Here is a 17,461-nt window from a genome sequence, read left to right as displayed (position 1 = left end):
CTGAAATACGGTAAATGGGATTTAAAAGTGCCCAACTTTGGAACATCAAGCTCAAGTTAATTATGAAATTGTAATTGGTATGACTGAAATCTAATTCACGAGTAAACACTTAAAGGATTACAGCCTCCAAATTTGTATCTAATTTTAACTTAAATATTTCATTACTAAGATATATATAACACATAATAGCTCAAAACTCTATTACATTTACCGGAAACCCGCATATTTGAATCACAAAAGTTTGAATTAAGGTAAAGTTGTCTAATTTACAAAACACACACAAAATACTCAGAAGTGCAACTTATTGAATCCAGACAATTTTTCTGCCATGTAAATACTCCTGGGCTTCAGTCTGCAATCCTATATTCACTTACCTGGGAGTAAGTCCCAATGAGACTTAATTCTAAGTCATTTATTCTAAAATGTTTCAAAAAACAGATGTTGGAACTATTTTTTAGAAAAATAAATGAAACCAAAAAGGGTTATGTTCCACAAACATGTTAATTTTAATCAAACTGATTTCTGTGGAAATGCAAAAAATAAAACAGTTATAAAATGCATTTTTGCCTAACCTTCACTTGTGTATTGCATCTACAAATTGACCTTCAGAGTATAAGCCACTAGGTACAATCCAAAATTGAAAATAAAAATACATAAATTGAATTGTGTGCAATCAAAATTGAGTTGATTATATACTCTGGATTTTGCCCAGTGTATGAGGGCAAGTAATTGTTGTGTTATTGTTATTGTTATAAGTTAAAGAAGAAAGGAATCTACCAACCCCAAACACTTTAAGCATTACTAGATTATTTTACTCCTAATACTTATACAAAATGATTGATCCTATTATTTGTAAAAGCCTCCATTTGTAAAAGCTTCCATTTTCAGGATGCTAGTAGTTGAAATAGATTTTCAGATATAAAAGTTTTACAAATTTATTAATTAATGATGCTCAAAATGCATTGGAATGGATGAGAAGGAACATATAATCTAATATTTAAATTTTATGTACAGGAATATAATGTCTGACAATTTTGTACATGAAATACATACAGTATTTAAACATTTAAAATTTACGAGATAGGAATTTACATTAGCAATAAAACTTACTTCTGCGTAGTCCAGTTAATACTTAGTTTAGATCTGTGTTTTAAGAGGGGGAAGATATTTTAATAGTTTACAATCATGGAAACATAGACATTTCAAACAAGACTTTATAAAATAATTTACATGACCCTATAGCCTACTAAGAGATAGAGGTTGTGTGGGAGTTTTGTTTCTGTGTCTGTGCATAAGAATAAGGTAACTGAATGACTTTTCTTAGCCTTTGAAGTAATAAAATAATTTAGAAGCACTTCATGCAATATGGAAGCGAAAAAGGCAGTTCCTTCAATATTTCCTGCTACTTTCGTTATCTACTGAGCACTGAACTTGGACCACCAGACGCATGATAATGCAACTGTCCAATACCAACGAAGAGCACCAGCCTCAGTCCCTTCATTTGCTCTTGCAAACATAAATATAGATGTTAATATCTTCTCTATATAGTACCAATACAGTTCACAACTCCTCTGCTGTGTAAGTAGTCAGTCCATATGCTTAATGTTCTGCTGATTTCAACATGAGAAGTGCCACTAACAGAATTTCCTTGTTTTCACAATTTTACTTTGATACTTGACGGAGTGCCCTCCATGTCCTATGACATAAACATCCAGAAGGTAGGATTTGCCAGGCTGTAGACCTTTAATTGTCTCTGTGGTAACTGCTTTTTGTAAGTTTTGGCTGTGGAAATATTTACAGAGGACTTTTTCTGATTTCTTCCTCAAGTCTGGCCCCAGGCACTGATTTTGTTCTCTTTTCTTTTGTTCCTCATTATAGTTGTCATCCACTTCCTTTCTGTATATGCAAAATTTGTTCCTTTCCTGTGTACCTAGCCATGCAACTGTGACTGAAGAACATGTGCGAAGTTTATCAAAGGCTTTAATTCGTGTGTCCTCAGGAAGAGATGGAAATGACTGTTTATTAGGCCTTGTAGTAGCCAAAATCTTCAGCATGGAAGCACCTCTTTTATTTCCTTTCAGTCGAATGAGGTATTTAGCTTTTGGCTTTCCTCTAAGTTGGAACTGACGGACGCCTTCAACATTTTGAGACAACAGAAGTTTACCATCTCTTCTGACTTGGATCTGTACAGCATCGAGGCATGAATGGACAAAAAATGTAACCTTTTGGTGTGATGAAACAGGAGCAAACCGCAAAAATTTAGAGCCTTTTCTCTTGACAAACACATCTGTAACTTTCCCATCTTTGAGATCAACTGTTTTCTGCTTAGCCTCTTCTTTGGTTCTCTCGAAAGTGCCAACATAGGCAGTACTCATATTGGTGTTGACATTCACGGCAAATATGTCAAAGTAGTACTGTGTATCAGGTTTCAGGTCAGACACAGTAAAGATGTTCTTGTTCCCAATGCATATCTTTTCAAGGTCAACTCTAGGCTTTGAATAGACCTGTCGCCCAAACTTTGATGATGACTTTAAGAAGCTGCGCTCTTTCCCAGAATTACTGTTGGATGAAAACCCAAAATGGGCAAAGTCAAAGGGGCTGAAGTCCAGACCAGGTTTGGGAGCTCTCATAAAGGCATCATCAGCACTTTGCTTAGCTTCAACAGCACAGAGACTTTTGAAATTGTGCTCTTTATTAATGACCACACAATATTGCATAGGTTGTTTCAGTAACGAAGCTGTAGGACTTGGTTTCCATGCCAAAGTGACAGTTGTGCGGCCAAGAGAAGTGACATCAACTCTTGGGTCATAAGGTAGTTCAGGATATGGTTGATCTGACTCTGGAGTTGTTGTGGCATACACTTTAAAGTGTGTGTCTTTCTCTGTTGACAGGAGTTCCAGCTGGTACAGCCCAGAAGGTGAACTGGAGGACACAAAATACTCAACATCGTTTCCTCTGTAGGAGAACAGCTCTGTACCTTCTTCATTGAGAATCTGTTGTTTCTGCTGTTCAAGTGGCTCAGGTTCACCTAGAAGACACACAAAGGGATTTTTTTTAGGAAAGGTGTTCTCATAGGAAACAAATATATATGTTTAAGTACCAAAATAAATGATTGCTTGGTGGAAACTTAATCACGAAACAATATGGTTTATGGTTTGCAATCCATTCAACTTTTGAATAAGTAGCACTGAGATTTTATTGCTATATTGCATTCATATATAGAAGAATAAATTACTATATTCTGCTGCTTTAGTAAAAAGATTTAAGGGCATTTAAGACTAAACTTTTCTTTATTGAAGCTTAGTTCTATGCTGGATTCATATTTAACCATCTCTCAATGTTCCCATCCCTGTTCTCTTTGTAAACTGCATAATGTGTGTGAGAAAGAGAGTTAGAGAGGGAGTGTGATAATCTTAATGCATTATTTTGCTATTACAAGCCCTGTTCATATAAGCAACCATTCTATGTAGCATAGTCTAATTTATCAAACTAATTCTAACACACAGATGGTCAGGATTCCTTTAAGACAGTCACACTGATTCATATCTGTCATAAAAACCAGAATTTTATCTGAAATTTACCTGAGCCATCTCCACTGGACTCTTCTGGAAGCTCCTGCAAACTCAGCTTCCATTCCAAAGGAGCGTCACAAGGTGTTACTGTAACTGCTAAGGGTGTGTTATCTTCTTCAACTACAAAAAAAAACCTAGGGAAAGATTAACAAACCCATTAAATTTTTCGCAGTGTGCTTTCAGTACCTTCCAATCAAAATAAATGGATGTATATTTCACATCCTTTCATAAAGACAATCAATTAGCAAACCCTGGCATTTCATAGTTTCCTTAGGGCTTTTATTTAAAGTTAATGTGACATATCTGAGTGGGGTCACTGAGGTTTTGGATTGTGTTGTCAGCAGTATACTGATGACACACAGCTCTGTTTCTCCTCTACATCTGCAGTTATGGCAGTGGATGTGCTGAACTGGTGTTCGGCCTCGATAATGGCCTGGATGAGAGTCAATAAACTGAAACTCCATCCATATAAGACTCAGCCACTGTTAGTGGGTGGTTCCCTAGACTGGATGAATGGGAGACTGCTGGTTCTTGAGGGGGTTATGTTCCCTCTAAAGGAGCAGGTACGTAGTTTGGGGGTGCTCCTGGACCCATTTCTGTTGCTTGAGGCCCAGGTGGCCTTGGTGGCGCCAAGCGCCTTCTGTCAGCTTCAGCTGGTGGCCCAACTATATCTGGACATGGATAGCCTAGCTTCTGTGGCCTATGCTCTGGTAACTTCTAGGTTAGATTACTGCAATGCTATACACGTGGGGCTGCCTCTGAAGATGGTTTAGAACCTTCAGCTGGTGCAAAATTTGACAGCCAGGTTGCTCACTGGGGCAAGCCAAGTTGAGTATATAACACTGATCCTGGCCCAACTGCACTGGCTGCCAATTCGTTTCCAGACCCAATTCAAAGCTGGTGCTGACCTATAAAGCCTTAGCTGGCCCAGGACCTCAATGCCTTAATGACTGCCTCTCCCCAACAGAACCAACCTAGACCCTGCGCTTGTCACCCAAGGTCCTCCTTTGGGCCTAATTCTCAAGAAAAGGCTGTTTCTGTGGTGGCTCCCCATCTGTGGAATGCCCAGTACTATCATTCCATGTCTTTAGGCACCAGGAAAAAACATTCCTCTTTACCCAGGCCTTTTGCCATTAAACAATGACCTTTTAAAAGTGGGGTGAATGTTATAAGGATTTTTTGTGTAATTGTTTTATTGTTGTTGTTTTTTAAATGTGATGTAAATAATCTTTTTAATGTTGTACACTGGGTTATTTGGATAAAGCGCATTATATAAATTGAATAAATATGAATAAAGAAATACATATCTGGCCATACATCCATTTCCTTAGTAGGAATTCTCTAGCTATATACACCTCATTATCATCTAACTGAGCAACTTGATATTTTCACATATCATAGTAAGCATTTATCAATATTTTGCTTTCTTCTGAAGACAACATTTAAGATTAGCAGAACCTAGTGGTATATTCATCAATAATATATTTTACTACCAAGCCAGGTTCGAAGTTGTTATATCAATTTACAAAGTCCTGAACAACTTAGGTCCAGGGATTCTCTGAACCCATATATCCCAACATGATCACTGAGATCATCTGCAGGAGCATCACTGGTCATTCCCCAAGCTGGTGAGGCTCATTTGACATTTCGTGTCATCAGCCCAGTCCTATGGAATAATCTGCCAATCAAGATTCAGCAGGTGCCCTCTGTTTCAACTTTTAAGTACCTGCTGAAAACTTCTATTCTGCCAAGCCTGCACACAGGCAATTGAGAATACATATTTCCACAATGGTTAATTGATGCCTGCTTTTAACTTTCTATGTTTTATTGCATGTTTTATGTAGTATTGCTATGAACCACATCAATATTTTCTCATTATGATATAGTGGTAAATAAATAAATAAATAAATAAATAAATAAATAAGAAAGAAGGCCTGGAAAGGAAAAGGTCATTTCAGCCAGGAATATTGGAAAGAAACATTTGTTTAAAAAGATATTTTCCTTCAAAACTCAACACTTACTATTGGGAATCTGATTACATCTTTTGCTAGTCATTGAAATATTTGTACTTAAGTGTGGTACCTTAATAGCGCCAATGTCCTTTACAATAATATTAAAACGAGATATTGCTCATACTGTGACTCTGTTTTAAAACATATGATGTCTTTCTCCACATTATTCTTTTGAAATTTAAGCACACTTTCATTTCTAAGTAGAGAACTAATATTTCTATTCTCCATGCATAAACCCAAATTAAATTTAATTACAAATCCATATAGCAGCTCCACCTGTAACTTCTGTCTCTCTCTGAAAATATCATTAACCCAAATACCTTTTGGGTGTTTCTCTGAAGAGATAGCTGCTGATTTCAGCTCCATCTGGGAGAACTGACGTATCGTGGAAAAATGTTTTGTCCTGGATCTGCATCTGAAAAAGCTCTTCATCTCTAGTTGGCAGCTTCTGTGTCCAGGAGCTAAATGGTAGCAGCAGCAGAAGGTAGGACATGGAACAGTGCAGCAAGAGCATCCTAAAGCAAAATGAAAGGGATGCATTGTAAATGACAGGGCTAGTAAATATAGTTGTTGCTGTAAAAAAGGGGGGAAATGTGTTATCTCTTATGCCATAATTCAATTATGTTCGGTATTTGTCTAAGTGATCCGTCAAGTCAATAGTCTTTACTTGAAACTCATGTTGTTGTTGCCGTATGATTGAATGAATAAAGCATTTTAAAATTTCCTGCTAGTGGTTTTCCCAACTGAGACATCTAAGGTTTAGGATCTAAAGAAAAGGGCTATAGAGGGGAGTGCTTAGCCAGCGCCACCCGTTCCCACTGACAAGTTTCAGTTACTTTCTCCTGCCAGCCAGTTTTCAAGCAGAGCTGTTCAGAAGAACGGAAAGACAAACTCATTTACAGACATGTTCAACAATATTAAGAAGATCAGGAGACGGCTAGTCTGTTGTCTATTGAGTCTTGTAATTAAACTCTATAGGAAGCCAAGAGAGAGAGAGAGAACATGTAGCTTAATTTGTACTTCATTTACTTTGATACCATAAAAGAAGGAGTGGTTTACAACATTCTGGTACTCTACAGTGTGTCCTCATTACAAAGTCTTTTTCCTTTAATCGTATTTCACAAAGTGTGTATTTTTCTTTCCTCAGTCACTGAATTATTCTGTATAGAACAATGATCACCGCAGGACTAGGAGCAGCAGTGTAACGTAATCTATTTTTGCTTTCTTTCAGCTATATAAACACTCATCTCTTTCTCAGAGTATCAGAAGTATCTTCTTTCCCAAGATCAGGGTTGTATGTGGTAGACATTAGGGAGCTGATTTGCCATTGGTGCTAATAATGGAGGACCAACCCCGCCATGTCTCATCTAACAGAATTCCAGTAGAATCCCCTTATTCAATTGGACTTTCTCTGATGTAGGAAGGATTGCTGCCTCAGACATCTGTTCATAGATAATCAGCATACTGTTTAAAAGCCCAAAATAGGTTCAAGGTGTCTGAAGGATTGCTTGTTTACATATCAGTGAATGCCTACCTATCAAGATACTTTGAGGAGGCTGTGCTCTGTGTCCCACTATTAACTGAAAATAGGCTGGTGGGTACACAGGACAGTGGCTTCTGGGTGGTGTTACTTACATGTAGATCCAGTGTGGTGTAGTGGTTCAAGTGTTGGAGTAGGACCTGGGAGGCCAGAGTTGAAATCTCCACTCAGCCATGAAGTCCACTGGGTGACCTTGGGCCAGCAGCTATCTCTCAGTTTAACCTACCACACAGGGATGTTGTGATGCAGAGGGGGAGAATATGTATGCCACTTTCAGCTCCTTGGAGGAAAAGTGGGATATACTGTACAGTATATGCAATAATAAAATAAATGAAATCCTGATACAGTAACAGCAACACAGTTGAAAATAAAGAACTAAAGAAAATTTGAGCATAGAGATCACAAGTCAAAATATTTGATAATTTGATTTACAAAACTCATTGAAATATGTTTTAAGTATCATTTAGGATAAATTATGACTAAAACAAGATACTTTGTTCATTAACTTTTCAGTCAGAATTTGTCTATGAATTAATCAGAACTATAGCAAATTCTCTGGTGTTCTGAATGCTTATGATGATAGTGTCCTTTTAATGAATCACTATAAGATCTTAATAATGGATATTCTGAGTCCTGGATTCCAGTGCAATTTTGTTTTAAAAATAAAGGTTACTGTATAGGGTTCTTCAGATTAAGCTTTGTTTCTCAATTTTGTTTTTTAACCAGATCACCCACTTTATAGGCAGGCTTTTGGATCAAATTAACAACTATAAATTAAGTAGGTAGGATCTTGTTTTAATTTACTATAGCTAATTATCAGGTTATTCCTTCAGACAATAATAGCATAAGTCTTATATTAAGTCCAGTCTTGCCTGCTTATTTAGGCATAACACATAAGAAGTCACTTGAGATTTTGTTGAGTAAGTAAGCATACGCCATAGAGTGTTTATTAGGTTCTTCACTTTCTCTCACTAACATTACACATGTAAACCTGTGTATTAGTGAGTAGCCATCAGATAGAACACATTTTAAGAGTTTCCACTTTAAAGCATTATCCCCCTTTTTTGTTAATCCCTAATTCAAAATTGCTCACTCCAATACAAAAATATTCATTTTTTGATTCTAAAGTCCAGTCCACTGTTGTTACAAAATTCTTTCATGCTGAATTTCTTTTATTTATTTTTACAGCCCTTAATAACTTCCTGGCATGTGCATTCCACCTAACTTCTTAAAAGATAGTTCCTGGCTTGCAAGAAAACCAAGCTCTGAAACTTAGCCCCTGGTGTGAGAATTGGCACTTGGTCCATCATTGTAAAAAAATTGGTGGGACAGGTTTGGCCTTTTGTTTTAATTCCAATTAATCTCAGCTCTTCTTTCTTTTTAAAGCTAATGCTTAGCCCTGAAAGTTGGAAGACAACTAGGAAAATATTACCGTATAGTCTGCTTTTTGTTGTTTCTGCCTAAGCTGAAAACAAGCATGATGTTTCGATCCTTGATCGAAACTCCCATGCGTGTCTGTGAAGGTTTAAAGCAGCTGTGGTTGTGATGGTGGTTAGGGCTCAGTAATCAAATTATTTTATGCAAATGTATTTAATTAAAACATTTATACCATTCTTCTTCCACACTCACTACACTGCAGTTCACAAGATTTAAAAGCAATACAACCACATACACTTAAAACTAGATATAAAATATGAGACCAAGTGGGAGAAACAGTAGAGGATTGTGAACAAAATCCACAGCTCCCAGCTACCACGTCCCCTTCTTTTAGTCACATTATGGGGCCCTCAACAGCCTTCTTAAAAAAATATATATATTCAGTGGATTCTCCAAAAAAGTAAGGGGCCTGGTACTCTTGGACCCTGTAATTCAACATCATCAGGGAGAGAAGAGAGGTAGTGACACAAATGCTCATTCATGTAACACCAAACCATACTTTAGTGTTAAAGTACAGACTGGGAGACAAACACAGCCTTTGACTCCTCCAGAATGGGGATGCTAGAATAACAAAACCATTACTGGGAATAAAATTCCCCTCTTGTACCAAGAAAGCAAAGGTAAAAGTAAAAGGTAAAGGACCCAATGTGGTAGCATACTGCAGCTTTGTTTTTGCTTTTCCTTCTATATGTGCCAAGATTTGTATTTATTATTTTGGTGGATACAAGCCCTTACCTTGGCTGCCACCTTGCATTGGTATCCAGTAAAGATGTGAGGTCTCCTTGACCATGCTCAGTAGTGAGACTTAGGCACTGGGAAGAACCTTATGAAAATAAGAGCTCTTCGACAGTTGACCAGACTTCCATGAGCAGTGGTGGAGGTTTTTAAGCAGAGGTTGGGTAGCCATCTGCCAAGTATGATCCAACTGAGATTTCTGCATTGCAGGGGATTGGATTAGATGACCCCAGAGGACCCTTCCAAGGCTACAATTCTATGATTCCATGATTCTGTAAGCCTGGTAGCTTTAAAGTGAATTTATTTTGCTGTGGTTCTGGCAACCATATCTGTTGACAGGTAACAATATCCTGATTCAAGAGCACCAGTCACAAACTGATGACAGTACCTCGTTCATATCCTCACAGATATCCTCATCTGCCCCAGCTGCCAGTTGCCTACAATATTTCAGTGTGGTCTATGCTAGGAACAAAGAGAGCTGCTTATACTGACTTAGACCACTGGTCCATTTATGTCAGAATCCTCTGCACCTACTACCAGCAGCTGGCCATGATTTAAGGACCAGGGCCTCTTCTGGCCCTACCTGGAGATGCCAGGGACTAAACCTGGGATGTTCTGCATACAAATCAGAATCGCTAAATAACATTTTACTCTCTTCTAGATGTTCAGCTTGTTTCATCATTAGAAATTTTAAATCTGCAGGGGGAGTAAAGAATTTGTTGGAACGTCACCACTGACTTGAAAGACTTGCATGTTGTTGATCCTGACTAAGTGAGAGCCAAAACAAACAGTCCAAAGTGAAAGAACAAACATCTATCTTATTTTTTTTAGGATTACAAAAGTGCCCTCTAATGGCCTTTTCTCTCTCTTTCTCACCCTGCCCCCACAAACTATTGCTTTCTAGTCATTGTCTGTCTAATAGTACAGTATAAATCTGAGCATGAATTTGAATGTCTGGTCACACTCTGTGGTTCTGGTCTATAGGTTTTGGACAAATAGAACTGTAAGAAAAAACTGAGTAGAAAACAAAGCACATTCTCTTGATCCTGGCTAGGTCAGGCTGCAAATTTCCTACTAATGTCTGAAAGAAAGAAATCCCACAGCCACCTTTGAAAAATACTGGTTGCAATCTGCCTCATTTACACCGAAGGACCAAAAGAAAAAAATAAAGAAAGCAGAAGAAAGCCACAAAAGTTTTACTTGACAATCTAGACAGAATACACACAGAAGCACAAACCCTGCCAGATGTAGCTCTTTCGTAAGTACAGAGTAATGCATTGCATTTATGTTTTGCATGCTACTAAGCATAGCTACATAGAAAACATAAACACACAGCAACCATTCACAGAAAATAGCGGCTAACTTCCTACTTATAACTTTCTTATACCACACAAAGTGAATATGAACCCGCAGGGACTGCTACTTCTAGGCTTGCAATAGCAACTGTTGCTTATAAATCACCATCAGCAATCCAAAATTAGGAGCAAGCATGTTTGACTATAGCAGAAAAGACAATGATGCCATACCCAGCAATCTTGGGTTTCTTGAATTATTCTATTTACAATACAGTGGTACCTCGGGTTACATATGCTTCAGGTTACAGACTCCACTAACCCAGAAATATTACCTCGGGTTAAGAACTTTGCTTCAGGATGAGAACAGAAATCGTGCAGCAACGGCGCAGGGGCAGCAGGAGGCCCCATTAGCTAAAGTGGTGCTTCAGGTTAAGAACAGTTTCAGGTTAAGAACAGACCTCCAGAACAAATTAAGTTCTTAACCCGAGGTACCACTGTATATCCAAGCTGCATTTTAGGGTAAACATGCTCACAAGGCAGCTTCTGTACAATATTAAAATACATGAAATCAAATAACAGCAATACAAGAATCATCATACCAAGGCAGAAGATAAAAGCCTAATATTAATACCAGAATAACACAGTTTAAAACCAACAAAGCCTTAAAGACCTTACAGCTGGTGATAATTACAGCATCTTTAAGCCATCTATTAATGAAGCCAGGTTTCATAACTGAGTACCAGAAAAGACAACTCTGAAGCCTACTGTTTTTGAGATGTGTGTAAAGCAAGTATGGTCATTTAGTAGTAAACTGATGAGTGATGATCACTAGTACATATTTTTAAAATGTGCAGCTGAAAATATCCAGTGTTTTCTTTTATAGCATCTATTTGCTGAAAACACAGTTTTAGTACTTTATACTTCAAACATTGTCCACAAAGCATTCCCAGTTATATATTAGTAGGTGGAAGCACTAAAGCAACAACTTCTTGCACTATATTTTCACAAAACACAAATCCACTACTTTTTAAAGCTAACAGTTGCATCAGCCATTTTGTTCCTGAAGGAATCACGATACACACCACCTTCCAAAATTCCATAAGAAGCAGTCACCAGTGGATATGTTGCAATCCAAACCTAAGGAAACAATTCACTTTTATTTTCTGTCAATTTTTAGGTCCCTGAGACCTGTAAAAGATCTACTACAACAGCAGCAAAAGGTCTGGATTTACTTGAAGCAAATACATCTGGAATAAATAAAACTAAATGTTTAATTACAGAGAGTTGAAAGTGCATGATTGTAATTTAGTGAGGTTAATTTCAAAGAATGGCCTGCCACAGGCATTTGTATGTTGTATTTCTATAACTGGGTGGAGGGGTGTGTGCAATTTTGTATCCCTCAAATCTTATTTTTAAAATCAAAAGCACTGACTTTTATTTGAGTTAGTCAGTCCCCCATTTGATAATAAATCTGCAGGATACTATTTAACTTTTGACTGTAGCCTTGGAGAAATCAAAGGGGATCATGTGAAGGTGGCAAATAATTGTTCAGACTAGACTTTAGGGACTAGGTCTTATTCCATTAAGCAACCTCTGGCTTGACAGTCTTAAACTTAATGACTTTATCTGTACAGATGCAAACTTAGACATCATTACTATAATTTAAAAGAAATACAGTTCATTTCACCATAGAGAACAAGAGTGTCACTTGTGTGTCTACTTAGTCTGCTGTTCAGGTACTCGCTGTTGATGGACAAAGTAAGGTGATTAAGGCCAATCTGAGATTAAGCCCCATTAACGTCAGTGGGACTTACTTCTTATTACATATGCATAGGATTTCTTCATAAATTTGATTTAATTTTGTGTATATATTAGAACACAGGGAGGAAAGAAAAAAATTGACTTTTTAAAAAAGTTTGACCATGTGTATAAATTATTATTACAACCAACAATGCAGTATAAATTTCTCTTTGCCCAGAACACACCTGGGACTTCTGACTCCTCACCCAGCCCAGATGTGAAACATCCTTATATGTGGTAGTTGTCTTTTTTTATTAACCAAAAGAAGTATATAATGTCTGCCCTTCCATTTGCCGCTTGTATCCTACAGAGGTGTTTGGCATGCCAACTCAACTTGGTGTTCCAAAGCAGTTCTAGGTCTGCACTGGAAACATGTTGTGAGCATAAGTGCGGCATTACACACACACACACTAACAGCAAGCAACTAGCTCAATTTTAAAGAGAGTTAAATTCATCATTGTGCCAAAGAAAAAAAGGATTTTTAAAGTTCAAGACTTCAGTTGACTTCAGTGCCATGTAAGCAATAAAAATGTTCTACAGCTAGATGGTGAACCTGTGGCCTCCAGATGTTGCTGAACTTCCAATCAGAACATCCCTGATGACTGGCCACGGTGTTCCAACATCTGGAGGGCTACAGGTTAGCCTGCCTATAGTACAGTCCCATACACTGTGCTTTGTACAACTTAACCTCCATTTACCCTACACTTTATTTGGTTGTTTATTCCCAACCTTGTTCCTCAGTGGGGTCAGGGGCAATAACAAAGCTGGAGCCAAAAGTACACATGATTTTAAATTTGAAACTAAATGTTGACAGCCAGCCTCTTATGTTGAATCAAAAGTAAAACCAGAAAATTAATTATTCAAGCCTGTTTCTGATTTTATGTTGTGTTATTTTTATGGGATTGCTTTGTTTTTAATTGTAAGCTGCCTTGAATGAAGCTAACATACTGGAGAGGCAAGGTATAAACTTTTGAACTAAATAAATCAGAACGTTGGTTCTGCAGGCCAGCACTACTGCGCTGATAAACTCTAAATTGCTCATTAATTCTTTTCACTGAAATCCAACTTGTTTCAAATTTATTCATGTATTTATTAACTAAATGTATATAGCCAACCCACAATATACCGTAAGTGGCCTGCAAAACATATATAAAAATTAAAATATGACAGAAAATGATTGATATCATTTGACATTAAAAAAACAACTGAAACACATTTTTTAACCTAAGAGGACCATATCCTCTTAAATAACACATGTTATTTAAAAGGCCTGGATAAACAAAGAAATCTTCACTTGGGACTGAAAAGGCCAGAAAGATGGTGTCAGGTGAACCTCCTTTAGAAGGATGCTCCATAACTGGGGCCCTGTCTCCAGTGGTTGCCCCATACCCCTCAACTGTTCCACTTTGAGTGGGGCATCCTAGAATTACAGAAGCCATCCTGACTTGCGACTGCATCCCAGGCACAGCCCCCAAAGACACCAGTTTTGGGGGTCATGCTCTCAAGCGAGTTACCTGGCTTCCATGAGACTGCAGCCCCCAAAAGACACATGTCCCAATTTTCCTCTGCAGCATGTTGGAGGGTATGTTACCCATCTCATGTTGTTGGGCAAGGGCACTTGGAGCAAGGATTCAGACCAGCTCCAGGTAGGGTGCAATGAAGAGTACGGTATCAGTGCAGAGCTCAGGGATGTATCCAACTAAGTTCCTTCAGAGTAGACCCATTGAAATTAATATATCTTAGTCATGCTCATTTGTTTCAGTGGGTCTGCTCTGAGTAGGGCTAGCATTGAATATAATGCAATTTCCTCCCCCCCACCACCATAAATAAATTTCTGGATTGACATATTATAAATGTGGATGGGTGTATATTTATGTGCTACATTGTGCAATAAAATAACTGAAATTTAAGGAGTAACAATGGATCCTTTGACGATTTTAGAATCTTAATATGTTCAAATACAGTATGGGTTAAATAGGACTTATTTTACAGTTTATTTCAGAACATGTTTTCTCCTTTTGTTGAACATATTATTGCAACAACGGAAATCACATCAGCATTTCAAAGAAATATTGTAAAATAAAATACCTTAACAATTGGATTTATTTTTCTAATCCATCCATAAGTAATACCATGGGGACCTGTGCTATAGCTACTAAGAAGTTTTGTTAAGACCACTTCTGGGAACACTCAGTTTAGTTATACTGAAGAAGCCAAAGGTCAAAGAAAACACCATCTGATCATCTTGAAAAGGAATAGTTAGGTTCTGAAAGGCTTTCCCCCTTTTCTTTTGATGGCAATGTGTGTTGTGTTTTCAGTTTTAGCACTATATTGGAGCACCCCATTTACCTCACTAGCCAAGTGGCACAGGTGCATTTTATCTCAAAGTAGATTTAACAGCCAGTCTTTTTATTTAAATTTAGATTTGTCTCATTCATTTAATAAGTGGTGTGTGTGCCTCTGGATGATCCAATTTCAAGAGCAGAGGGGATATGGGTAATGATTTCTAAACCCTCCCTCGCCAACCACTCAGTTCCCTGAAGCCACTCTTCACAAGTCTTGTCCCATCAGAATAACTTCCAGGATTGGGCCTCTGTTGAAGGAAAAGTGAATGACATGAGGTACTCTGGGGAAGTGATATGTGAGTTGGGGAAGGGATCCAGTACCTCTCACCCTTTCCATCTCCTGTCTTCTACATGACCGTGTAGTTTAAACATGCAGAGCTGCCACCATCTAGGTTTGATCCTATCTTAAATGACACAGATTCAGCATTATTTTCATGTTAGAAGCACTTAAAAGAATTTACAATTTAAATATGAACAAGAAACACATTGTGGCTAAAGCTATACTTTTTGGTCTTTCCAGTTACCTTGATTACCACCAGCCTCTTATCTTACTTCAACTGATCTGTTTACACAATCAATTCTGTAAACAAACTGAGTTTGTTTACCCAATTAAAGGGGTTAATCAAAGGCTGAAGTAAGATGGAAATGAGCCCTTGGATAAGCAACTACAAAGGCCCTGAAAAAGTAACAGTGGTTGTTTTTTTTAGCTGCCTACTTGTGTGTAGGTACTGCATCAAAATGCAAGGATGGATCTGGGGCACAATTTTAAAAAAAATAAAAAATGGCTGAAATAGGCAGAGGGAAAAACAACAACTAAATACGTAATATCTCAGTGATTGCCTGCTAGCATATGATCAGGAACTCAACTATGGATGTTTTGCTGCTAAATTCTAGCACATTTTAAAAGAGTTCCTCTGTTTTCTATATATTTTCTCAAACATTTTATTTAATCTTTGAGAAATGAAGAATAAGAAGAAAGATTTCAAATTTTCTCCTTCATGGTTCCTACTAATAAAAGGAGTTTCAACATAACTGACTTAAAATCTCATTTTCCCTTGAGTTCCCTTTAGGTTACAGATAGACAAATCTTACAGCTTCCATTTTTGTCCTCCAGAAAGGAAAGCACATGTGAAAAAGTTTCATAAATACGAAAAATTAAAAGTAGATTTTGCAGAAAAGATATGTGAACAGAATACTAAATTCCTGCCAGCTACTATTCATTGATTTTCTCTGAAAGTTCCTATAGGATTTCATTACAAAATATTTTTCCCCCATAGGAGTAATGTAAGATCATGCATCAATTCCCCTATCTGCACACAGCTGGAGACCGAGAAAGAACTTCCCTGCTGAGTACCTAATAAAATGATCAAATACCATAATGTATCCTGTTATAATATACCAATAACCACTCCCTATGTTTTGAATGTATTTTACACTATTGTAATTAATTACAAAAAAAATCTTTTGTTTGGAATAGAAAAAAGCTACATTTCTTTCTACACAGTAATTTAACTAAAATTTCAGAACAAATAGAACTAGAAGTGATTAAATTGTATTTAAATGGACACATATAAAACACCAAGAAAACATAAGCCGCTACAGTACAGAAAGCCTACAAATAAAACAGCAAAAACATTCAACAGCATTAAAACCATAAAACAGCATTTGTCAGGCCAAGGTAAAGGTAAAGGACCCCTGACAATTAAGTCCAATCGCAAATGACTCTGGGGTTGTGGCACTCATCTCACTTTATGGGCCGAGGGAGCCAGCATTTGTCCACAGACAGCTTCTGGGTCATGTGGCCAGCATGACTAAGCCGCTTCTGGCGAAACTAGAACAGCGCATGGAAACGGTGTTTACTTTCCCACCAGAGTGGTACCTCTTTATCTACTTGCATTTTGAAATGCTTTCGAACTGCTAGGTTGGCAGGAGCAGGGACCGAGCAGCGGGAGCTCACCCCATCGCGGGGATTCAAACCGCTGGCCTTCCGATCGGCAAGCCCTAGGCTCAGTGGTTTAGACCACAGCACCACCTGCGTCCACAGCCTTGCTAAAAAGGAAAGTTTTAACCTGGTGGTTAAAGGTTGTTACTGAAGATGCCTTTATAGGTCTGTTTGGGGTAGTTGTTTCAATGCACAGGCAACAGCCCCCCCCCCCCATTTACGTGCGTTTCCCATGTGTGTGACCATGCATACGCACATTGCGCTGAACACAGATGTGAATTTAAAAATTGCCAAAATGGCCCTAGAAGAGCCCAGGATGGGCAAAAGGTGCCAAAACAGCACCTAGCAATCCCGGGAGCCCTTGCCCTGACGGTTGAGGCTTGTGGAGAGTTGGATTTTGAGCAATGAGGTTTGGAGGGAGTGATAATGGTGGAGTTTAGTAAATGTTGCTGGCTTTTTAAAGGGTTTTTCAAGAGATTCCATAGTTTTTGGGGTGTTTGCAGGATTTTCCTATGGTGTTTCAAATCTACACAATTTCACATATGTGTGTGGTGCCTCGAAACATAACCTCCATGTAAATTGGCTGTAAATTGCCTGTGCATTGAAAGTTGCCTGTGCTTATTTAAAGTGAGTCACATTTATTTCAATGGAACTTGCTTCCAAGGAAATATGCTCTGAATTACAGAATCAATTAGCAACTACATTTCATATTCCAGGGTCAAAGGTCCGGAAGCAAACAATTCTCTAGACCTCACCAAACAAATATGCACATATCAGATCTGA

The 17,461-nt window shown here is 37.9% G+C and overlaps 1 protein-coding gene across 2 annotated transcripts in view; it reads right to left on the bottom strand.

Annotated features, from left to right (window-relative positions):
- Nucleotides 1–482: 482 nt before the first annotated feature.
- Nucleotides 483–17,461, bottom strand: part of NDNF (neuron derived neurotrophic factor) — a 34,946-nt gene continuing 17,967 nt past the window's right edge. For both annotated transcript variants that reach the window (XM_081021978.1, XM_081021977.1), the window contains exons 2-4: nucleotides 5,905–6,099; nucleotides 3,582–3,706; nucleotides 483–3,028 (exon numbers count right to left, since the gene is read on the bottom strand). In XM_081021978.1, coding sequence (XP_080878104.1) covers nucleotides 1,635–3,028; nucleotides 3,582–3,706; nucleotides 5,905–6,098 — 1,713 coding nt within the window. In that variant the 5' untranslated portion in view covers nucleotide 6,099 and the 3' untranslated portion in view covers nucleotides 483–1,634. The remainder of the gene's footprint in view (nucleotides 3,029–3,581; nucleotides 3,707–5,904; nucleotides 6,100–17,461) is intronic.

This window comes from Podarcis pityusensis (assembly GCF_964106645.2).
Source record: "Podarcis pityusensis genome assembly, chromosome: 9".
NCBI lineage: Eukaryota > Metazoa > Chordata > Lepidosauria > Squamata > Lacertidae > Podarcis > Podarcis pityusensis.
Note: the sequence above shows the minus strand (reverse complement) of the source record. Positions and strands in the feature narration are given on the sequence as shown.